At 42.6% G+C, this 25714-nt stretch overlaps 1 protein-coding gene across 1 annotated transcript in view; it reads left to right on the top strand.

The window, feature by feature from the left end:
* Nucleotides 1-2908: 2908 nt before the first annotated feature.
* The window catches only part of ankfn1a (ankyrin repeat and fibronectin type III domain containing 1a), a 103711-nt gene continuing 80905 nt past the window's right edge, over nucleotides 2909-25714 (top strand). The window contains exons 1-5 of the mRNA XM_015962088.3: nucleotides 2909-3164; nucleotides 3512-3639; nucleotides 3726-3971; nucleotides 10470-10690; nucleotides 19503-19762. Coding sequence (XP_015817574.3) covers nucleotides 3524-3639; nucleotides 3726-3971; nucleotides 10470-10690; nucleotides 19503-19762 — 843 coding nt within the window. The 5' untranslated portion in view covers nucleotides 2909-3164; nucleotides 3512-3523. The remainder of the gene's footprint in view (nucleotides 3165-3511; nucleotides 3640-3725; nucleotides 3972-10469; nucleotides 10691-19502; nucleotides 19763-25714) is intronic.

Genomic DNA, 25714 nt, shown 5'->3' with positions numbered 1-25714 from the left:
CTGAAGAAAGAGTCCTATCAGGTCTTTTTGGCCTGTGGGACTCCAGAGGCAGCTGACGGGTACCGGCAGTCCAAGCGGAACATGGCTCGGGTGGTCGCCAAGGCAAACACCCGGGCATGGGAGGAGTTCAGTGAGACCATGGAGCAAGACTTCCGTACGGCTTCGAGGAGATTCTGGTCCACCATCCGGTGCCTCAGGGGGGAAAGCAGTGCGCTACCAACACTATCTATAGTGGGGACAGTGTGCTGCTGACCCTAAAATGGGATTTGCATAATCCAGTCGGGAGATGATAAAAGCATGAATTACGGATTCCAGGTGTGCTCGTTTCAGGATCGGTTTTAAGCGAACTAGTCTGCGCAGCTGATAAAAACACGATCTGACCACAGCGAATAATTGAACATAGAAAAGAGTGTGAGAAAGAAACAAGTCAAAGCTACACAAGAGCAGCAAAACAAGGAGCAGAAAGTACAATAAAGAAATCAGCCTTAACGGGCCACTGCACAAGGGAGAATCATATAAAGATTAATAACATAAACACCGAACAACAAAAATACAAATGGTGGATTAAAGAAGCCATAGAAATAAGGAGACATGGACACAAAACCATGAACAGAGATGATGGAGTCTACACACTGGATTGCTCCTGGGACATTGGGGGCCTAAGTCACTTCCGCACCATGGGTCCCTGGAAGAATGATAAAATGAATGCAAGTCAATGGGGCTAAAAACGCTATTTTCTAATTCTGCTTGTTTTGTGCCATGGATTTCACATATGATGTCCATGAATTGTAAAGACACATTTTGATACCAAGAACGTGCATATTTTCGAACGGGGGTAAGGATATTTTAGATTTTGTGTGAAAATAAGTCCAGGACTACAAATGCGCTCCACAAAAGTGAAGTCATCGAACCAGACACAGAAAAACTGAGGGAAAATGGCTGTAAGTTCAGCAAACCTCCCACAGGAGGAAAGAACCACCATAAATCTGGTCAGTTGGTAAGAAGCAGCTACTTAGGGGAGAGAAGATTATGTGGTGACGTCACATATGCGACGTGCCAATTTCTAGTTTGTAGTCATGCTAATTATGAACTTTTACAAGCTGACAAATCTCAAAGTATGTGATTGCAGTACAACATATGTGTGACCCAGGGCGTAAGGCAGAGCAGATTAGAAAATAGCGTTTTAGCCCCATTGACTTGCATTCAATTTTGTGTTCTTACGGGGACCCATGATGCGGAAGTGACTTAGGCTCCCTATTCTCATTTACAAGGAGGGCGCGGGCAGGAGAGGGCGACATTGTCCTCTGCTGCCCTCAGATAGATGGAGAAGTAAGTGCAGCTACCAACACCTGTGGTGCTCTGAGGAAGGCTAGAGCTTTAGCTGAAACTTGTCAGCTTGAAAAGTAAAAACAAATATTTACTACCTTGTGTTTAGGAAAGAACCTAGCAATGGAATCTCCTTCAATCTCCATGAGATGTCTAAGCTGCAGCGGTTACACACCTGCTTAGACTCTTTTAAAACCTGGATGGCTGGGAGCTTTCTTCAGCTGAATGAAGATGAGACTGAGATCCTCATCTGTGCCCCAGACAAGCTGGTTGCCAGTCAGAGACTCTCTTGCTTGCTCTCACACCAAACCCTCCGTCAGGAATCTTGGTGTGACCTCTGACCCAGCTCTCACCCTGGATTCTCATGTCAGTTCTCTTCTTCGCTCTTCCTTCTTCCATCTCAGGAACATTGCTAAGCTGAGTCCCATTCTGTCCCGCTCTGAACTTGAGACAGTTATCCTCACCTTCATCTCCTCACGCTTAGACTACTGTAACTCTCTTTTCACGTGTCTGAGCAGAACCTCCCTGAACCGTCTACAGGTGGTTCAGAATGCCTGTGCTCGGCTTCTGACCAAGTCCTCCAAACACACCCACATCACCCCGCTTCTCCTCCAGCTTCACTGGCTGCCAGTCAACTTCAGGGTTCATTTCAAGATCCTGGTTCTGGTCTATAGGGCCTTACATGGACAAGCATCTTCTTAGTCCCTACACCCCCAGCAGGTCTCTGAGGGCCAGTGACCAAAGCCTACTGGTTGTGCAGCACCAGGCTAAAAACCAAAGGTGACAAGACAACAGATTACCTCTTTCTTTTTCATTTTTTCTCTTTCTTCACATTTTTATCAGAATTTCTTCTCTCGTTTTTAAGAAATTGCTGAATAATTTTTCAAATATATTTATTATTATTAGGCCTGTTTTTGTTCTTATGAAGCGCCTCTTTTAGAGACGCAATATGAACGATTGTTTTCTTTCTGTCCTATCTCTGTTTGTTTTGAGGACCTATTGTTATAGACACATTGTTGAACAGGATAGTTTTAAATAGCTGCTTATCTTCTGATTTAACACCTTTTTGTGTGGTAGCTTCAGCTGCAGCCTGGACCTAGCCTGATGGCAGGACTCCTCTGTGACATACTGAGTGTTTTGGAGCTAATTACAGCTCATAAACAGCCTTTTTCCTGCTAGAACTTATCTCTCAGAGACGTCTCTACTGACAACATCGTTCTGGAAAATACCTCCCGATTCCCCAGTTGTATATTTACTCGAAATAACTTTACAAACTTAAATCTTCTTTAAAAGAGAACAGTTTCCTGGCTCACACTCATTCTTATCGTTTCTTCCCTTTCTCCTACTGTTCTCTCCTCATTTCCTCGTTTGAAGATCTAATTTGTTCCATCCCTTGTTTGCTCAATGGTTTCCAACTTTCTACGTCTCTTCTTTTAAGTTTTTGCCACTTTTTACATTATCCCTCGTGTTTACTTTTCCTCATGACTGACTCTTGTCGCTTCCTTTCTTCTCTGTCCCTCCTTCAACCGGAGGAGCACGGGGCTCGGGCCCTCCTTCCTCCCCCTGCTCTGCGCTGCTGACTGTCCAATGAAAGCGGAGTTGGAGTCGGAACCGACCCGAGGCTTGGGCGCCCCCAGATGTGGGACTCGCTCAGTAAACCGCAGTGAAATGTGATCCTGCTCCGGCCTGCTGGCTGTATTTTGGGATGTTTTACATGAGCCAGGACAAAGACACGTTTCCAGGCGGGAGCACAGTCTGAGCAGATGTTTCTGCTCTGGAAGAACGAAGACAAAAAGAGAAAAAGCGACAGATTTTGCAGAGGAAGGAGGAGATAGAAGGTAAGGTTTGGGTTTGGACTCCCGTCAGCTGAGGAACAGCTGTAGGATTCAGGTCTGACGTGCTGCTGACAAACTCCCAGCTTTACTTTGTACTTCCTCCCACCGGCTGATTAATTACCACAACAGCAGCCACGTGTGGCCGCCCAGCTGCGGGTTTTCCGCTAAAGAAGCGTTCACACCTGAGTGCGAGCCTGTCCACAGGTGACGGCTGTAAAGGTGGGATTCTATACTAATTAAACACGCACAGTTTAGAGCTTCAGATCACGCGCACGCGCCTCCCCATCCCATTCCTGCGTTGACGGGTTAGGACAGTCTGCTAATGTGTCCCTGTCTCTTCGTGGTTACAGATATGGCTTAAGATGTCTGTGGACTCTGAAAACTCATGTGTTCTGCTGTCATCACGTGACTCCAGGACTTCCTGCATCTTTCAGACAGCAGACGAGAAGGAAGAGCTCCCAGGAGTGGGAGAGGAGAGGTAACTGTGGTCTGAGCAGAGACATCAGACATAAAGAATCAGAGATGCTCACTGATGGTTCTTGCTGTCTTCTTCCTGTCCTGCAGCGTTCTGGAGATGCTGAGTTACTCCAAGTTCTCAGACCTGGAGACATGGCTGTGCATGCCGTCCTCTCTGCTTCTGTCCAGACCGCTGGACTCCATCCTCATGTGCTCATCTTCCTCCACCCTGTCCTCTTCACTTGCATCCAACCTCTCCTCTACCTCGCTTCCCATGTCCTCCTCTTCCTCTCCGACCCTCGACTCCCGCTTCTCCACCTGCAGCGAACCGGGAGAGCTCGGCACACTCCTCAGGTAAATCCAGTTTGTCTTTTAACATTTCACAACCGATTTCCTGATGGGGCTGTTCGATTTATTTACTTTCTGGGATTGTTGTCTTTGAGGTAAGTTGAACATATTTTGACTGGTCTCTTATTTTTTTCGTCTGAGAAATAAGAATAATGAGTTGTAGTTGCATTTGTTTATTGGCATCAGGCGATGATGGCAGGTGTGTTCTGAAAATGCTTCATTCTCAAATGTTGTTCACAAAGTATACAGTCAACCCTTGTAAGAAATAGTTTTTGTGGAATTTGAACCAACTCTTAGTTTTCTCAAGTTGGTTTAACCAAGTTTTGCTATAATACAATGATTAGTTGTAGGGACAGCAGCAGCTCAGGAGGTAGAGGGTTGTCCAGTGATAGAGTTGCTGGATAGATCCCAGCTCCATCCAGAGGATTCTGCCATTGGGTCCTTGGGCAAGACACTTTACCCTCTTGCCTGGTTGTGGTTGGAGGGATCAGTGGCACTTGTGTTCAGTAGCCTCGCCTCTACTGGTGTGTCCCAGGGCAGCTGTGGCTAGCTCATCAGTGTGTGAACATGTGAATGGATGAATGCTTACTGGAGTGTAAAGTACCTTGCAGTCTCTGACTGAGAAAAGCATTAAACAAGTGCAGGCCATTCATCATTTATCATTAATCAGTGGCAGGCTTTCATGGACGTAATTTTTTTTGGGGGGGACAGGGGGGGACATGTCCCCCCCACTTTTTCCAAAGTCAAGTTTTGACCCCTGCACTTTTTACCATCCAAAAACAATATTACTTTATATTAAATTAACACTGGTTGAGCTCTAGGACCAAGTGGAAAACAACCGTTTGTGTTGAAGCCTGTTTCCCATTAGAACATACTGTAAAGATACCCCCCACCACCGCCCCACCCCCGTGTTCCCTGCACTTCTAAAGTAAAACTTACGTCCATGCAGGCTTTAACCTTAGTTCTTCAGTGCGGTTGGAACCAACAGACTTTGTTTTGGACTCAGCTGTTTTTAACACAAGATGCACAAACTAACATTTTTCTGCACCCATGCAGCTTCGAGTTTTACGGATTCTGAGTATCTCAGTTAGCCAAAATACCTTATTATTATTTTTTCCAACCATAAAATTGTGCTTCTTGGTTCTGTTTAACGCTGCTGCTCTGGAGGAGACCGATGTCAGGACATCAAATCATAGCTTAATGTTCATTCTCGTGTCTCGGTAAAATGCCAGATATGAAACAAACTTCTTAGGTGTGTTCTTGCTGTGTCTTTGTAAATCCATGCTTTCGTTCTTTTTTAAACACAGAAACAGTTTTGTTTACCTGTTTGTAGCTACGGTTTCGCCGACAACTGCCGGCTTCTTCAGGCTGACGCTGATGGTGGCGCGTCACTTCCTTCTCCGTTTATCTGCGGGCAGCAAACATACATAGGAGAAACCGGACGCCAACTCAATACACGGACAATAGAACACAGAAAGGAGTGCGAGAAAGAGGCAAATCGTAAACACACAAGAGCAGCAAAAGAAGAAGCAGAAAGTACAATAAAAAAGTCAGCCGTAACAGAACATTGCTTAAGAGAAAACCATATAATGGACTGGGACAGCACACGGATCATAACCACTGAACAACAAAAATACAAAAGATGGATCAAGGAAGCAATCGAGATAAGGAGACGTGGATGTGGGACCATGAACAGGGACGACGGAGTTTACACGCTGGACCACGCATGGGACTGCATCGTCGGAGAGGGGAGAGCGGGCAGTAGAGGGCGACAACGTCCTCTGCTGCCCGCAGATAAACGGAGAAGGAAGTGACGCGCCACCATCAGCGTCAGCCTGAAGAAGCCGGCAGTTGTCGGCGAAACCGTAGCTACAAACAGGTAAACAAAACTGTTTCTGTGTTTAAAAAAGAACGAAAGCATGGATGAAACAAACTGTTTTATTTTACATTTGGGAGAAAACTCTGAACACATAATAAAACAAGCATCTTTAAATGACTACATCATGAGAGTTTAATTCCTGGCAGGATTCCCGACAGATGTTTTTCAGAATGACACGGGAGGACTTGGATGTTTTTAATTTAAAAAATAACCTCCACGGGGAACTGATGAACGTGGAACATTTCTGCCACTGAACAATTCCCTCCTCCTTCCATTTTGCTTGTTTAGTCACAGGAAAAACACCATAAAAGCATTTGTTCAGCCAAATGAGCTCAGTCAGTTCCTCGTTGTTCGTGCTGTTCATCATGTTGTCCTGAAGGTTCGTGTGTAACTATCGCAGCTAATTATAGATTTGAGTGAGCTAAACCCTCAGACTGGTTTTGTGAAAGTTTGGACTTTTAGCATAAAACAGAGCATTTGTGATGATGTTAGACTAATGTCTGAGTGGACCAGTTAGATCCTGAGTTTCATAAGCTTATCCTCAGTCTTGAGCAGTCCATCACAGGGACACACACACACACACACACACACACACACACACACACACACACACACACACACACACACACACACACACACACACACACACACACACACACACACACACACACACACACACACACACACACACACACACACACACACACACACACACACACAGTCTCCCCTATAGGGACAATTTAGAGCCACTAACACCTACTGACATGCATGTTTTTGTCTGGGAGAAAATCGGAGTTCCCAGAAAAAAAAAACTCATGCATGCATGCATGAGAACATGCTAATGCCATGCAGAAAGGTCACAACTGGGATTCAATCCTGTGAGCTTCTGGCTGCAAGGAAACGGTGCTAACGACTGTGGCAACATGCAGCCTTAAATGAATCAGTTCTAAATTAAAATCGAAAATGTAGTCCAGCCACCAAACTTATTTTAAAGTGTTAAGAACCTAAATAATAAAAAACATTTTTCCATCTATTCATTCTCTTCCACTTCCACCACAACATACTACTAAACAGGTTAAATGCCCTGGCTGGGATTTCAGGTTCTGCTCTAGACTGGCTCTCTTCCTATCTCACCAACAGAACATTCACAGTGAAGTCCGAAACCTTCTCTTCAGATACTGCCTCTCTAACATGCGGGGTCCCACAAGGTTCAGTTCTAGGGCCTCTACTATTTGCATTCTATATTCTTCCCCTAACTGGCATCATTCAGTCTTTCCCAGACATCTCCTACCACATCTACGCTGATGATATTCAGCTCTATATGTCCTTTATGCCACACCAGTTGGACAGGCTGGCCACCCTTGTGCTCTGCCTGACCCAGATCAGTAACTGGCTGTCCAGCAACTTTCTTGTCTTAAATGCTAACAAGACAGAGACCCTGATCACTGCACCCCCGGAACTTCAGCCAAAAATCGAGCAAGAAATTGCCTCTTTTTGCCCATCAGCCAAGGCCAACATTAGAAACCTAGGAGTTATTTTTGATCCAGCTTTAAGTTTAGACTCACACGTCAAAACCATCTCCCGCTCTTGTTTCTTTCAACTGAGAAACATTTCAAAAGTCCGTAAACTGGTTTCTACTGCAGATCTGGAAAAAATAATCCATGCCTTTGTGTCATCACGCTTAGACTACTGTAACGCTCTTTTTACTGGTCTCAGCAAAACCTCCCTTCAAGCTATCCAAAATGCAGCAGCCAGACTCCTTACCAAATCTAGCAGACAAGCTCACATCACTCCAGTTTTACAGTCCCTCCACTGGCTCCCGGTAGAATATAGAATTCAGTTTAAAGTTTTAGTCCTGACCTATAGAGCTCTTAACAACCAGGCTCCAAGCTACCTATCTGAGCTTTTATCCACACACACCACCTCTCGGAACCTTAGATCCACATCTGAAAACCTCCTGGCTGTTCCTCGAACCAGACTGAAAACCAAAGGGGACAGGGCCTTTCAGACTATTGCACCCAGACTTTGGAACAGTCTGCCTTCAAATCTCCATCTCTCTAACACTGTAGAGGTCTTTAAAAATCATCTAAAAACTCACCTTTTCATCCAGGCGTTCCCTCCCTAAATGTTTCAGAATGGTGGCTTTGTTTGGGTTCACACCTTCACTTTGTTTATACTCATGATTTTATTTTCTACGTTTATCACTGCTATTGTTTTTCTGATGTTTTTATTGGTTAGAAGTATTTGCCCTGATCTTTATCATGTTGTACAGCGCTTTGTGATTTATATCTGTGAAAGGCGCTCTATAAATAAACTTTTACTTTACTTACTTACTTTACTTATCTGGGGTCGTGTCGCGGGGGCAGCAACCTAAGCAGGGAAGCCATAGTCTCTTCAGTCCTGGGTCTTCCTCTAGGTCTTCCCCCGGCTGAATGTACCGTAATTTCCGGACTATAGAGCGCACCTCAATATAAGCCACACCGGGCTAAAAGCCGCAGATATCTACTGAATTGAAAACGTAGTTTAACTGAACGTAACTGAACTGATCAGTATCAAACAAAACAGAAAAGTTATTGATTAGTTTATTCACCGTCCTCCTGCACGCTGAAACCACTGAAGTCATCTTCTTCAGTGTCGGAGTTGAACAGCCTCAGAAGAGCTTCGTCACACACCTTTTCTGTGGCGATGACAGTGTCTCTCTCCGTGTTGCCGTCATCATCCCGGGGTGAAGCTGGGAAAACAAGCAGTGCCATTTTACTGTGAAAAAAAATCCTCCTGGGCGCTTTCTGTAGCACTCCTTTAACATTCCTTCATTAGACTTTCCAGCATCCATCCTTTCTGGTTGACTAAAGCCGCACCTCATTATAAGCCGCATGGTTCGAAGTGTGGGAAAAAGTAGTGGCTTATAGTCCGGAAAATACGGTACTCGGACAACCTCACCAGGGAGGCATCCAGGAAGCATCCTGACCAGATGCCCGAGCCACCTCAACTGGCTCCTCTCGATGTGGAGCAGCAGTGGATCTACTCCGAGCCCCTCCCGGGCTTCACAACCTTCATAACCTTTCTCTAAGGGAGAGCCCAGCCACCCTGCGGAGAAAACTCAATCTAGCCGCTTGTATCTGTGATCTCGTTCTTTCGGTCACCACCCAAAGCTCATGACCATAGGTGAGGGTAGAAATGTAGATCGACCAGTAAATCGAGAGCTTTGTCTTCTGACTCGGCTCTCTCTTCACCACGACAGATCGCATCTCTACAGATGCAGCACCAATCCATATGTCCATCTCACGCTGCATCTTTCCCTCACTCGTGAACAAAACCCCGAGATACTTAAACGCCTCCCCATCCCATCCCTGCGTTGAGCCACCTGGCGACCTCATCCCTGACCTGGAGTAGGCATTCTAACCTTTTCTTACTCAAGACCATGGTCTCGGATTTAGAGGATTCTCATCCCAGCTGCTTTACACTTTTCTGTGAACCGCTCCAGTGAGAGTCAAAAGTCACGGTCACAACATTTGGACATTTTGTATAATATTTTGACTAAACGTTTTTGAAATTGGCTCATTTTTTGTTTTCTTGCTGCTCCTTCTCTGCTGAACAAAATGACTCTGGAAAAATAAGGTGAAAACAGATAAAAATAATAACTTTAAATACTCTGACCTTTGACCTTGCCCTTTGATTCCAGTTTTTATCTGCCTCTAACTTTCCATTCATTAAAGCCCTGTCTGATAAAATGTGGTATGTGAAGCTCTTGACTCATTTCAACACACACTCACACACACACACACACACACACACACACACACACACACACACACACACACACACACACACACACACACACACACACACACACACACACACACACTGGACTGTAAGGAAACACCACCATCTGAACACCTGAGAGCAGCGCTCCTTCAGCTCTGGACCTCATTGCTTTCGTCTGATTACCTTTCATACTGGAATCCAGACACACCTTTACAAACCTTTGGTCTGATCCTTCATCAGAAATGTCGACGGAGGCTTCAGAGGGTCCTGATGGAGGTTGTGCTTTAACATGCTGCAGATGTGATGCTGTGAGCGGTGTTACACTGAGATGCTGAGCTGGACTGAGCTGCAGCATTTTGTGTTGAGAAGGGTACAAAATAAAAGACATCAGCCCAGAGGATCATGGCGAAGTCGCAGCTACGTTGTCTCAGAGGACAGGTACCAGGTCAAACGGGTGGCTTTCTGGCCTGCTGTAGCTGGAGTCTCTCTGGTTTCCTTGTCAGGTTTAAGCTGAATTAACCACCATGTTCTAGGTGTGATCACAGAAACTGTAAGCTGAGCTACTTATAGCAAAAAATGTTTTCTGTAGCAGCCAGAAACATCATATCAAGCATGCAGATATGATTGTTTCTGCAAACTTTTCCTGTTATGCATTTTTTATTAACTGTTTACAAAAATCCTTGTGTCGCACAGAGAAACCTCAGCACATCTGTTATTTGAATGTTCGATTCTTTCAGGATGTGTGTGATGTACTGTTGTACATAAACAGCTGAGAGGTGCTGCTAAAATTAAGTTGCACCTCTGCTGCAATTCTCTCTCGACTGAACTTCGACCTCTGACGCTGTGATTGTTCCCTTCAGGTCATCAGAGCAAGAGTCCACCTGCCTCACACCCGCTTTAGGAAAGGAGGTGACCTTTCTGTCCACACCGCTGCTGCCCGTTCTCTCCTCCACACCTGCTGCTGCTTCAGAGCCAAGCTCACAGCCGCCAACAGGAGACTCCGCCTCCCACAGTGGCGTCAGCATCAGGAAACGACGGCGGCTTGCTGCCAGCCCTGGAGGACTCCACTGGAACTCTACAGGTAGAGCGTACACCAAAGTTTTGTTAACCTGCTCTGAATCTTGTTTTTAAGTAGTTTGTTTACTTCAAGACTAAATGAAAGCATGGTTGCAAAAGCAAAATGTGACAAAGAAGAGACTGTTTACAAAAATAAAACTAGGAAGAAAAGTCCAAACCAGAACCCAGAAAGCTGCCAGCAAACACAACTTCTGTTTAAAAATGGACATGGTCCAGAATAATCAGCTGACAGTGGAACATCTGGTTGTGTTTTGAAGGACCGTTTCTACTGTCATTGAGAGGATTTAAGCCCCGGTGGTCACTCTGTCCTGCTTAGCCACATCAGTGCAAACCAACAGACGTTTCATGTTTGTCGCTGAATCTGAATCCCAAAAGGCCATCCTCTTCTTGAGAGGCTTTTATCCTGGTTTGTTACATGAAAGGGACACGATAAGGGTCTGTGTGAATTTGTGGACGTGATTTACTGTCAGAGACACTCAGATGCAAATGCTCCGTCTGCTGCTGATGTATCCTCTGAGGAGGCTCCACTTCCTGTGGGAGTCGCTCTGCTCTTTGGCTCCACCCTTCATGAGAATGATAATGGGCTTCCTGTGGAGCAGATTAAAACTTCTCTCCTCCCTCAGATGAACATCAGGTGTCTCATTCAGCTCAGCCTCGATCACTGCTCTTCAGCACGCTTTCAGTGGAACTATTTATGTGTTCTGATCAGGTGGTGTCTGATTTTACCTTCACGCCACTTTTACTGCAGCAATTTAACTTCATATTTTTGTTATTTAAATGTTTTCAACCATTTGTTTAGTCTTGGTCCTTACTTTTTAAACAGCGGTGCATTTATTTTCCAAGTTCAAACTTAATATCTGAACACACGAACAAATCCGTAACCAGACATCTGGCCTGGATAAGCTTCGCTTCTGACCAGCAGGGGGTGCTGTAGTTCTGTCAGACCTGAGGACTGATGGTGTTCCTTTCATCAGATGAAAATGCTTTTGAGTAGCACTGATCTCTGATGGATCCCGCTGCAGGGTTTAAACTCTGCTCGGGTAAAATCAGATCCCTGCTGAAGCGGTTTTTCTCTTCTCACCAACGCCACTTTCACTTTGTTGGCTCTGGCGCTCAGACATCTCACATCTTTTATCAAGCATCTCACATTATTCAGTGGTCAGATATGAGCAAGTTTTTATGCCCTGGCTTAAGCTTAAGACCTTGGTTACCATGGTTGCACAGTATGAAATGCAAACGCACAACTGTGAAAGCAGCAGTTTCACGCAGGAGTAAAAGCTGGATGGAACATTCCTCAGAAAGCTCCAAGGTAAAATCTGCATCAGAACCTCATGTTTTAGAAATGGAGCTTTAGAAAAATAAACAAATTATTAAGTTTGTGAAGAATTTTAAAGAAATGGGTGTGATCAAAGTTCTGTTTTGGTGTTGGAATTCCAGCTGGCCACCAACGGTCCTGTAGAACTTCTAAAGGTCTTTCAGGGTAATTTTATTTAAATTTGGCTGCTTCTGGCTGAGTTTCCGTCCGGTTCAGGCTGATGTTCAAAGATAACTAAACTAGCGGAAGGAAAATGATGAATATCAGGCCTGAAATCCATGACCGATCTGAAGCAGGACCAGAGATATGCATCCTTCCTAAGCTTTTTTTATTCCTTCTACTAGGCGCTTGTTGTTCAGCAGCAGGATGGATTTCCGAGATGTTTACAACATTCTCTCTTCATTAGATTTTTACTTTTCATGAGGCTCAAACCTGTGTGTGCTTTTAGTGCTTTCAGGCAGATTTCCTCCTCATTAAACATTCATAGATCTGCCTCAGCAGGAGCAGCTGGTGATCACTCATATCAGCTTTACAAACGTGAGCCACATCACACATGCATGCTGGAGGGAATCCTCATGTTCCATCAGATAAAAAACTAACATCGACAGATGCTTTATTATGGGTCTGAAACTCCAAGCAGTTTGTCTCTAATCAGGCAGCCATTAAAATTATTGTGAAATGTGAGAACCTGAAGCTGTGCTTCATATAAACTGGTGTGGAGATATATCACCTTTTATGGTCATATCTACAACTCTTTAGTGCCCTCTGCTGTCTGTCAGATGTATCAGGGCAAGAGGAGACCACTCAAGATTTACTAACATGGTTCATTTCTATTAACGTTACAGTTTATTCCCATCATTCTGCTCTTATCAGCTCAGCATTTGCTTCTAAAACATAGAGTTGATGCTCAATAAACACAGCTCCTGGAAAACAGTTATGTGGGTCACATGACTGATCCCATGTTCAGCAGAAAACATATTTAAATGGATACTTCGCAACTTTTTCATGTTTTTAAATCCTTTTCTTGAGTCAGTATGGGCTAAAATGAGCCTTTACATGGTTAATTAAATGTCTCTCAGACCCCCACTGCCCTCTGGCCAGAATATGACGCTTGCAACTTCAGAGTGGCAGGTTACCACCTGTGGGAAAAATTCCACTGTGACTGTGAAAAATTGGACTGACATACCTGGTGCTGCAGTCTGCTTCCAGCAAGTTTAGGATCATGAACACAGCTGATTTGTTTGATTTGGTGATGAACTGATTCTGTAGAAACTAATGAAGGCTGGGGAGACATTTCAGCTGTTAGATTAAGGTGTTACAAAGGTGAACAAACAGCAAGGAGGGGAGTTTTATTTTTGGTTTGACCGCAGATAATTAATAACGGACACCAAGGGGCGGTAAAAGCATGCAAAACTGCTTAGTTTTCCTTTAGGACTACTGTACTCTTGAGATTCCCCCTCTCTGTTAATCAGATAGAGTCTCGTGTTGAAGGAGCTGAATGTGGGCTAATGTTTTATTCTCAGATTTTATTGAAAACTTGAACTCGGTAAACTATTATGGAACATAATTTTATTCTTCAAACACTGAACGTTTATTTTTGAGGTCCTTCTTGTCAAACTCTTATTCTGAAGTAATTTTATTTACAGTTTAAACTCTGTTTGAGAGAAAGTTAGCTACAGTAAACCTACATTCTAAAGCACATATATTATTTTCTTGTTTAGTCTGTCTCCGGAGTATTTCTTTCATCCAATGGCACCATCTAGTGGCTGACAAGCATATCACACAAAAAGTCTGTCGATCCGTTTTGTTAAGATGGCGACTTTACGTTTCTTGTTTATAAATGTCCTTCTGTAGCTGACAAATGGCGCTAAAACATGTTGTTTTACACGTATTCTCATGCCATGGTGTGTTCTTATGTATTTATATTTTAAAGACTTGTCAGTGAAAAGTTGATCAACTCTGCATCATCCGAGGTATTCCTTAAATTTGAAGCATGTAAGCAGGAGTTTATTGCTATTGGTTGGTTCTGGTCGGCGCTCAGCTTCCAATTGCACGGAGCTCTGCGAGGCAGGGGGTGTGCTTACATTATATCAGTACTTAAAACAATCACATTTATGGATTTCTGAAAAATCATACATAATATCTGAAGGGGGAAAACTCCAGAAAGACACTTTAACTGAGATTATTTTAAATTGCATTTGAAATGTTTCACCTGCATCAGGTTCCTCTCATGAAAACACATTCATGAAGCTTCCTCTGTTGAATCTGTCCTCATGCAGTTTTAATGCAGCAGCAGCTCAGATGGTCACTAGGTGACACCTGAGACAGACATACGCACGCACACTCTTGCTGAATGAAGGAAAACATGAAACCAGCTCACCTAAGGAGCATGATGACACAAATCCTATGAAGCAAGACAGACTCTTAATTTGAAGCTTTTTAAAATTTCACCCACAAAACCATTTTTATCTACTTTCTTTGTGCATTTAATACTTAATCAGACTCTGAAATTATATCCTAGAAGAAAACGTCTCTCTTAAAGATTATTTTAAGGTCAGTGGTGTCCAAACTGAGATCACGACCAAAATCACTAAGGTCTCGCAGGCTTTAAACATTTGATTTTAAATTTTGAAATGCAAATATATTTGTGCTGTACAAAACCTAAAATACTGTATAAATAGTTCAGTTGCAAAAACCGATGACTCAGTTGTACTGTAAACATTTTCAAAAAATGCATCTTTTCACCTTTTTACTTCAGGTGATTTCAGTCAAAATAAAGGTTGGCTTTTGATCAAAAATGGGTTTTATCTAATTTTGCTAATGAACTCTTTAAGGAACAAATAAATATTGTTTTGTAGAAAAGTATCGGTAAATCTTTTTAACATGATAGAAAAGGTACTTGTAGATTTCCGTTGATTAAAGAAACAATTCAAATTCCCTCTTTTGAAAATACATTTGAGCCTATTATTAGCATAATGTCTGCTATATTTATTAAAGCTTTAAAGCTGCTATAGCAAATCTGCAAACAAGCTAGGTTTGAACGCGAACATACGGAACACTCACCCCTCCACTTGAGTATCTTCCCCAAGGCTCTTCTGCCAGAACTAGATTGCCAGAGGGAACCAGATGGTGCTAAACACCAGTTGCTGTTTTCTAGGTCCAAACGTCTTTTGTTGTCCAAGATTTCAAATGGTGTTTTTCTTTTTGGGACTCTGGGTGGCAGCAGCTGGCTGTTTCTCCTTCTTTGATGTTATTGAGCAGAGAAGCTCTCACACCAGTAGTGTTGCTACATACGTGAGTGTGTAATTAGTGGAGGACCCAGGAAAGTGCAGTGGTTCTACATGACTGACAAATGGATGGTCCAATATTTGCTTTTGGTCTGAAACATGTTATTGGTGGTGGATTTTAGAGAAATGCAAGAGAACCACTTTAATAATTAAAAATATATATTTGCAATATATGTATAGCTATACGTATGGTATGAAAGTTAAGTGACATGGAAATTTTTTTAAGCTCATTTGTTTTTCAAATTTGCCATTGCAACTTAAGGTACTGTATGTGTTCACTAGTTTGCTTTTTAGTAAAATTTGTGTTTGTGGTTCAGTTTAAAAACAAAATATGCTTTATAAAGAACAAGTATCTATGATCTACATTACAGGGAGTGCAGAATTATTAGGCAAATGAGTATTTTGTCCACATCATCCTCTTCATGCATGTTGTCTTACTCCAAGCTGTATAGGCTCGAAAGCCTACTGCCATTTAAGCATATTAGGTGATGTGCATCTCTGTAATGAGAAGGGGTGTGGTCTAATGACATCAACACTCTATATCAGGTGTGCATAATTAGGCAACTTCCTTTCCTTTGGCAAAATGGGTCAAAAGAAGGACTTGACAGGCTCAGAAAAGTCAAATATAGTGAGATATCTTGCAGAGGGATGCAGCAGTCTTAAAATTGCAAAGCTTCTGAAGCGTGATCATCGAACAATCAAGCGTTTCATTCAAAATAGTCAACAGGGTCGCAAGAAGCGTGTGGACAAACTAAGGTGCAAAATAACTGCCCATGAACTGAGAAAAGTCAAGCGTGCAGCTGCCAAGATGCCACTTGCCACCAGTTTGGCCTTATTTCAGAGCTGCAACATCACTGGAGTGCCCAAAAGCACAAGGTGTGCAATACTCAGAGACATGGCCAAGGTCAGAAAGGCTGAAAGACGACCACCACTGAACAAGACACACAAGCTGAAACGTCAAGACTGGGCCAAGAAATATGTCAAGACTGATTTTTCTAAGGTTTTATGGACTGATGAAATGAGAGTGAGTCTTGATGGGCCAGATGGATGGGCCCGTGGCTGGATTGGTAAAGGGCAGAGAGCTCCAGTCCGACTCAGATGCCAGCAAGGTGGAGGTGGAGTACTGGTTTGGGCTGGTATCATCAAAGATGAGCTTGTGGGGCCTTTTTGGGTTGAGGATGGAGTCGAGCTCAACTCCCAGTCCTACTGCCAGTTTCTGGAAGACACCTTCTTCAAGCAGTGGTACAGGAAGAAGTCTGCATCCTTCAAGAAAAACATGATTTTCATGCAGGACAATGCTCCATCACACGCGTCCAAGTACTCCACAGCGTGGCTGGCAAGAAAGGGTATAAAAGAAGAAAAACTAATGACATGGCCTCCTTGTTCACCTGATCTGAACCCCATTGAGAGCCTGTGGTCCATCATCAAATGTGAGATTTACAAGGAGGGAAAACCGTACACCTCTCTGAACAGTGTCTGGGAGGCTGTGGTTGCTGCTGCACGCAATATTGATGGTGAACAGATCAAAACACTGACAGAATCCATGGATGGCAGGCTTTTGAGTGTCCTTGCAAAGAAAGGTGGCTATATTGGTCGTTGATTTGTTTTTGTATTGTTTTTGAATGTGGAGATGTTATATTGGTTTCACTGGTAAAAAATAAATAATTGAAATGGGTATATATTTGTTTTTTGTTAAGTTGCCTAGTAATTATGCACAGTAATTGTCACCTGCACACACAGATACCCCCTAAAATAGCTAAAACTAAAAATAAACTAAAATACTTCCAAAAACATTCAGCTTTGATATTAATGAGTTGTTTGGGTTCATTGAGAACATGGTTGTTGTTCAATAATAAAATTATTCCTTAAAAATACAACTTGCCTAATAATTCTGCACTCCCTGTATTATCTTAATATCAAGTCAAGTCATGTTTAACACATTTAAATACAGCAGCTATTAACCACAGGGCTGTATACACAAACTACATAAAAAGGAATAAAATAATTGTCAACTTAAAAGACTACAAATAAAAATAGATAACGTAAAGATAAGACAACTCTGTCTGGTTCGACTGACAAACAATACAAGTGTAGGTGAGCTCTTAATGTGAAAGGACAGGCTGTCAGCAACAAAAACCCAACCTTCTGTAAGCATTCATCTGCTCCTCCATACGGCGAGGAGCTTCTGCCCACCAGACCTCGAAGACCTATGTGCAGGGTTAAAACAAATGAGTTGGGAAGAAGCTACTCCATTCAATGATTTGAAAACACACAACCAAACCTTAAACTGGATTCTGAAATGTAAGAAGAGCCTGTGCCAAGAAGCCAAGATGGGTGAGATGTGACCTTGTTTGTTATGTTTGCCTGCCAGGGGTTTTAGATGAGTTGTGGATGAGAGAGCAGAGACTGGCTTACAGCTAAATAAAGATCATTCACATCATGAAGACGTGAAGGCATGACTTGCTTCAGTAAATGAGAGAAATGGCTGCCTCAGTGGAAACTAAACGGCTCTCACTCGAGTGCTGATGTCTGTTGGAAGGAAATGTGGTGTCAAAAATTACACCTGGTCTTTAAAAGAGTTAAGGATCAAAGGTGTGATTGTGTGTGAGGGGTGGTCAGAATTAGAAATACTGTATTGATCCAAGAGGAAATTGTGTGCAGTTAGTTGTTCCAGACATTAAAAGATAAGAAAAGTGAAATAAAAAAAAAGTACAAATGTTTTTACATCTAACAAATCAAATCAAATCAGAGACTTTATTTGTACCTATGGCAAATATGCTTTTTACATCCATCCATTCTGGGGTCGGGTCATGGGGGCAGCAGCCTAAGGAGAGGCCTAGACTTCCCTCTCCTCAGCCACTTGGGCCAGCTCCTCCAGGAGAATCCTAAGGCGTTCTCTGGCCGGACGAGAGACCCCAGTGTGACCTGGGTCTTCCTTTAGGTCTTCACTTGGTTGGATGTGCTCAGAAAACCTCACCAGGGAGGCGTCCTAACCAGATGCCCGAGCCACCTCAACTGTCTCCTCTCGATGTGAAGGAATTGCGGATCTACTCAGAGCCCCTCTTGGATGACCGAGCTTCTCACTCTATCTCTAAGGGAGAGCCCAGCCGCCCTGCGAAGAAAACTCATTTTGACTGTTTGTATCCGGTGTCGTCTTCCAGTCACTACCCAAAGCTTGTGACCACAGGTGAGGGCAGGAACGTAGATCGACCAGTAAATCAAGAGCTTCGCCCTCTGGCTCAGCTCTCTTCACAGTGACAGACGTTCAGCGCCCGCATCACTCAGACGAAGCGCCAATCCGCCTATCAATCTCATGCTCCAACTTCCCCGAGATACTTAAACTCTTCCACTGGAGGCAGGACCTCGTCCCTGACCAGGAGAATGCATTCTAACCTTTTCTGACTCAAGACCATGATCTCGGATTTAGAGGAGCTGATTTTTATCCCAGTTGCTTCACACACTTTAAACACAACATCACAAACATTCAGGATGAACAAAAAATTCTATTATGAAAAACATAAAATACAAAACTCTGTTCTAATAGTGTCCATGTATAATACCTGCTATTTTCTATTTAGCTACGTGGTGAAAAAGAACAGTGAAACAAGGCTGTTAGACATGGAGGTGGCCACGCGCAGGAGTGACTTTCTGTCTGGTGCATTTGGTGTTCTCAGTCCACTCTGGGTGGACTCCCAAGTAGTCCTCAGCTGTATTCCGTATCGACCCCCTGCAGAGAAACGATGATCCCTGGTGTCCTGGACCAGATCCAGTTTGTTGTTCTTTGCCATGTTGAGCTGAAGGTTATTATGTTCACAAGATGTGACAAAGGAGTCCACCACTGCCTACATTGTGGCCCAAAATGTATTATTACAGTTTTTTTGTTTATTCAAGTTTATGAACTTTAACATTCATTAATTTAAGTTGTCCAAGTAACCAAATATAATTCATCACTAAATGTCAGTTGGTGATTTCATCTCCAGGAATATGTGGCATAAGCATAGAAAACATAAACGTTTTTCACAATGGTTAATACTACCACAAATACAAAAAGTATGCGTGTGTGTGTGTGAGCGTGTGTGAGCGTGTGTGAGAGCGTGCGTGCGTGTGTGTGTGTGTGTGTGTGCACGCATGCGCGCGCGTGCGTGTGTGTGTGCGTGTGTTGTGGAGACTAAAGTAGCAACTACAAATGGTCGTCTCCGGTTTCTGTCCTCCAGGTTCAGTGCTGCGGGACTTCTGGTCACCTGATCTGCCTCCAGGGATGGCAGCCGGAGGTGGAGCCAGAGAACCAGGTGGAGGGGGAAGGAGCCTCCCTCTGAGCGAGATGGGCAGAGGAACACCTGTGTGGGCAACAGGTGAACGGGTGGCTCTGAGGAAGACTGTGTCTGCTGACGATGAGCTGCTGCGGCTGGCTGGTGGAGGTCCAAGACTGCTGAACCGAGCCGAGCAGAACCGAAAGAAGCTGCGCGGCATCCATGTGAGTTTCTCTCTCTGATGTAAGATGTTGGCATCAACTACCTTAATAGTTTTAATCTCGTTTATTCTGATGAAATCGAGTTGAGACCAACTGTCCTCTCTAAAATTTGTATTTCTGTAGAATCTTTTTTACTTTGATTTTGATTGTTTTTGATTTTCCTTCCCATGAAATGGTTCAGATAATTTAGTGAATGTTGTGCCTATTGTAGCTCTATAGTGAATGTGGGACCGCTGATGCTGAAACATACATTATTTAAGGTAGATTTGCACCAGTGGGAGTTTTGACTTCACTAATAGGCATTTGTGTTGGTAGAGCTCATCTCATGCTGCTCGTTTTCTCTTAACGTAAAACAAAACTGTTCAGAATGCAGTATGAAAAACAAGCAAGGGTTTTGAATATTTAACGCTTCAAAATTAAATAAAATGACAAAAGTTTTAAACTTTCTTATAAAACGGTAATACATTTGAAAATTAAATTTAATTTCCCCTAAATAACAAATTGCAACTCATCTGAACAGAATAAAATATCACACCACAAGAATAAGCCCTCTGTCCTCTGTAGTGGATGCATGCGATTATTTTTTACTTAGGATTTACACATTTGAGCTGCTGTTCTGGTTGGTTCTAATTGCAGCCTTGCTTTAAGGGTACAGTAAGAATTTAACAGTGAAATAATCTGCAAAAGTCTAATGTTGGAAGGAAGGTTGCATTGAAACAGATTTCCTTCTCTGCTGGTTGGGGAGTTGTCAGTTTTTCTCATTTCAAAACAACTAAAGAAAGACAAAGATACTTTTTACGAGCTGTTTACAATATTTTTCAGACTATAATCGTACAACAAATATGTATATTTGTTGCAACCCTAGACCATACTGACCCTGATGTGTAGGTACCATTAGACATTCATGTTTGCCCGTATGACCTCTGACCTTCAGCTGACCAATCAGAGCAGACCAGGCTAACAATTTTGTTTCTTTTTATTTACTGAGAACTTTTATTAACTGAACTCTGAACTGTTAGACACAGCATCAGAATTTTAATTTGTTCCACTGGGTAAACAGTTACTTGGTTAGATATATATATAATTTTTAATTAATTAATATATATATATATATATATATATATATATATATATATATATATATAAATCACATTTTAGGTTTTGTTAAAATCTGTTTCGCAAAAGAGAAGCTCTGTCATCCGGGAGGGGCTGGGAGTAGATGAGCTGCTCCTCCACATCACCCCCACCAGTTGAGGTGGCTCGGGCATCTAGTTAGGATGCCTCTTGGATGCCTCCCTGGTGAGGTTTTCTGGGCACGTCCAACCAGTAGGAGACCTAAAGGAAGACCCAGGGCACGCTGGAGGGACTATGTCTCTTGGCTGGCCAGGGGACACCTTGGGATTCCCCCGGTGGAGCTGGCCCAAGTGCCTGGGGAGAGGGAAGTCTGGGCGCCTCTGCCTAGGCGGCTGCCCCCGCAACCTGACCGCGAATGAATGAATGGATGGATAGAGTGATAACCCTTTGATTCTGAAGGCAACAACTTTCACATGGAAGATCTGTTATTGTGAGTGTTATGTAGAGATGATGGGTACATGGACCAACAAAAGAAAGAAACAGATTAGTTTTAGATGACCAGTTATTATCAGGTTTTAACCACTTGACTGTTTTTGGTGTGTCTCATATGCAACCTTCAGTAACTGTTTGATCCTCTCTATTTTTCTCTCACATCCTTGATTTAAAAATAAGAACAATCAAGGGGAACAATGCGAGAGATGGCCTAAAATTAATTTTCAGCTGTGGTTTTATGTGATTTCAGATCATCATGTCCAGTGTCTACTTGGATCGATAATTTAAGTTTGTTGAGGGGCTTTTAATGTGGAAAGCTTTGTGGGAAATTGTGTATTTTATTATTTAAGAGGAGATGGAGTTTGATCCACTGTCTTCCTATTGTGAACATGTGAATATTTCTTGGCTACCCCTTAGTCAGTGGCAGCTGGTGAAATAATTTTTGGTGGGGTGCATTTTTGCAAGTCAGTTTTCAGAAGCACTCTAACCACATCTCACCCATAAGGTATGCCAAAGTACATTCATGTTCAGTATGCTAAAGTACATTCATGTTCAGTATGCTAAAGTACATTCATGTTCAGTATGCTAAAGTACATTCATGTTCAGTATGCTAAAGTACATTCATGTTCAGTATGCTAAAGTACATTCATGTTCAGTATGCTAAAGTACATTCATGTTCAGTATGCTAAAGTACATTCATGTTCAGTATGCCAAAGTACATTCATGTTCAGTATGCCAAAGTACATTCATGTTCAGTATGCCAAAGTACATTCATGTTCAGTATGCCAAAGTACATTCATGTTCAGTATGCCAAAGTACATTCATGTTCAGTATGCTAAAGTACATTCATGTTCAGTATGCCAAAGTACATTCATGTTCATCACACGATTTAAAAAGATTCAATTAAAGAAAAAATATGAGTTTTCACTTATGGTTTAAGCCTGTCATACCTGTCTGAATCCAGGTTTGATCTGTGCCAGGCATCTCAAAGAGGAGGCAGGAGAGACCCAACAAACACCAGTGTTGGCACAGCCAGCTAACCTGGCACCTTCTGTCCAGGAGCAAAGTGGACTGTGTAGAGCTTCCGGTAAAACATCCTGATTTGATAAAGTTCTGCACAGGAATTTTTTTATGTGGTCCTCGGCCACTTATTTGAGTACCCCTGGTATGAAGTGTAGATCGTTTAGTTCAATTTTCAATGGGTTTTCTAACTATTTTGTGATTCCCATCTTCTTCTTCTTCCTCCTTCTGTGAGACTGGTATGTTGACCAGCGCCTCCTATGGACAAGCCACGACTGCCTGTTATCCTATGGTACTTCTGTTTTTTGTTTTTGTGGGTACTTTTGTTGCGTAGCTTCTGGATTGGTTGTTGACCCTTAATGTTGAATTTGTTGAACCGTCACTGTCGGGAGGCATCATCACTTTGTTCTGGTGTGTTTGTTTTCAGCTCTCAGCGCTTAAACTCGTTGAACCTCTCCAGTTCCACACTCATGATGCAGTGACTAACACACCAACACACTCGAACTCATGGACAAATGCAGCTATTTGCATTGTGCTCTTGGAGAAATTTGATCAAATAAGTGAATTTGAGTGGCGCCGCTGAATCTTCATTGTTAATTCATATGAAAACGGGCTTGTTTTTCTCTTATTTCATCACTCGGTTATTTGTCTTCTACAGATGGACAACAGAACCAGAAAATGCCCACTTACAGTCAGTAAAACTTGATCTTGTGACAATTCAGCTTGACAAAGAGATTCAGCAGCTTTCTCATCAAATTATAGACCCTTTTACTGTTTGTAAACAATATGACGTCAGCGAGAATGCGCGCGCAGCTTGGCAACAGAGAATGACGTTGTTTCAGGCTTTATCAAGCTACGCTGCGGGGTTATCACCGGCAAATCTTGAATGTTATATTATTAAACTCACTTTAACGAATGGCAACAGAGAACACCGGATCCCTGTGGCATTACGGAATGGGTGGAAGATGTAGGTGCGTGGCCAGATATCCAGTGGCCCGATATATATATATATATATATATATATATATATATATATATATATATATATATATACGTTTTTAGTGGAGAGGCCCAGTAAGTACACACATGAGAAGCTACGGGCATACAAATCGTTAGATGCATACAACTATGTTGTCTGTGGCCACGTACAGAAAGTAAAATATCACCACATAGACTCTGAGTTTTGCGTCTTGAAGGCAGAAGTCCTTCCTAGCCAAAGACAAGGACACGAGACTGCTATGTACGAGGCTTGGGTCATAGTAAACAAACCAGAGAACTACGTCTTCACAGCCAACTGTACCTGCATGGCAGGGTGAGTATAGCATAGGTTTCTTTTTTTAGCGTGCTCAGAGTACAATCATGTTAATTTTAGAGAAATACAGTTTATACTAATATGCAGTGGGAAAATACAGATGAATTAGAATGAAATGTTAATTTGAAGCATGAAATAAAGCGTATAAATTTATATGTAATCTTAGTACATAATTACCTTACCTGATATAAAATGGGCGCTACAAACTCGAGCATTTCGGATCGTGTTTTCAGGCCAGTTTTCATCAACCCTTTTGATGGCCTGCAGCCACAGACGCCTCCGATTTTGTTGAAATGGATGTGCTCCCTTCGGAATTCTGTAAAGTTTCAGTCCACTGCTTGAAGAGAAGCGATTCTGGCATCCATACACGCAACAACCCGACATTTTTATGTGCTCAGAACTTCAAAACAAAGGGTTTAAAACGCTGTTTTAGTATTAAGTGTGAATGAGGAAGCCTTCACTCTCGTTGCCAGGCTGCGCGCGCAACTTTTGATGACGTAGGTAGTAAAAGGGTCTATAAGAGCAGCAGGATCAGACCGTACCCAGTTCAGCTTGTTTTGCTACAACCTGGAGGAGCTCACACAAACGGCTTTTTTATTTATTTTTTGTCTAATTGGAGAAAACTGCAGCCATCCACAACATTATGACCACCAACCTCCTATTGTGTTACGGTTTTGGCCCCATCAGCTGCAGATCCTGCACTCCAAGGATTTGTCAAGTGGATCCTCCATGGTTCGGGCTTGTTGGTCCAGAACATCCCAGACATGCTGAGTTGAAATGAGATCAAATGGATCTTGAGTCAAATGGATTTTTCTGTTCCTTGGATGGTTCCAAGAGCATTTCTAAAGCAATTAGGGAAATGTTGTTAGCATAAGCATCATTATACTGAAAGCGGGATACTATTATTACATTTTGAGGAGGATTTAGTGAAGCAGATGGATCGTTCTTGCTGTGTGGTTGGTTGTTAGGCCTGTGGAAGGCTTGATAAAAGTTTGGAATTTCCTCTGTATAGGACTACGAAATATGAAAGAAATGATTGCGAACGACTCAAACTCTCCAAAAGCCTGGATTCCTGCGGAAACTGACAGTTGGTGAGGCTCATTTTGTCTATTGTAAGTCCTTTTGACTAAGTATTTGTTAATTAGAGAAGATCTTCATGTATTTTTAAGTCCACCGAGTCATTGTTTTGCATTCTGATTCAAATGTCTCAACGTGCGATCATCATAACAATGAACAAATAAATAAGGTCACTGATTAATAAAGACTTACCCAGCTTTGTTGTCACTGTGAAGATGTATCTGTTTTCTTTGGCCATCAACAACAGGTGACTCCTGCGTTAACACGACCACGGCCCGACTTTCCTTGAAACTAAATAATTGTAGGCCTCCAGATGTTTGAAAGACTTTAATTTTTCATGAGTGAAGGGTCAAGGGCCCTCTATTAAGTAAGAATAAATGTCTCCCCAGCCGATTTGTGGGGGTGGGGGTGGGGGGGTGGGGGGGATTACACCGACAAATGGGACCAACATTTTCAGTCATCCCAGAGCTCATACAGGCTTTTAATGACTTTGTCTTCAGTACATATTTTAAGCTTCTCTCTAACCCTCCTCCAGCCTTTAGATGGTAAAGTGTTTATACATCAGGGATTTCGCCTGAAAACTCTTTAAAAATTGTACGTTTGCATATTGATAGCAGTGTGTTGGCGCCACCCAGCCACTCCCGCATGTGCACAAAGATGAAAATACAGGTGCTGGCCAGTAAATTAGAATATCATCAAAAGGTTGAAAATATTTCAGTAATTCCATTCAAAACGTGAAACTTGTACATTATATTCATGCAATGCACACAGACCAATGTATTTCCAATGTTCATTACATTTAAATTTGATATTCATAAGTGACAACTAATGAAAACTCCAAATTTGGTATCTCAAAAAATTAGAATATTCTGAAAAGGCTGAATATAGAAGACACCTGCTGCCACTCTAATCAGCTGATTTACTCAAAACACCTGCAAAGGCCTTTAAAAGGTCCCTCAGTCTTGTTTTGAAGGCACCAC

Source organism: Nothobranchius furzeri, chromosome 16, assembly GCF_043380555.1.
Source record: "Nothobranchius furzeri strain GRZ-AD chromosome 16, NfurGRZ-RIMD1, whole genome shotgun sequence".
Classification (NCBI taxonomy): domain Eukaryota; kingdom Metazoa; phylum Chordata; class Actinopteri; order Cyprinodontiformes; family Nothobranchiidae; genus Nothobranchius; species Nothobranchius furzeri.
The sequence above is the reverse complement of the archived record's forward strand: the minus strand, read 5'-3'. Positions and strand labels throughout refer to the sequence as shown.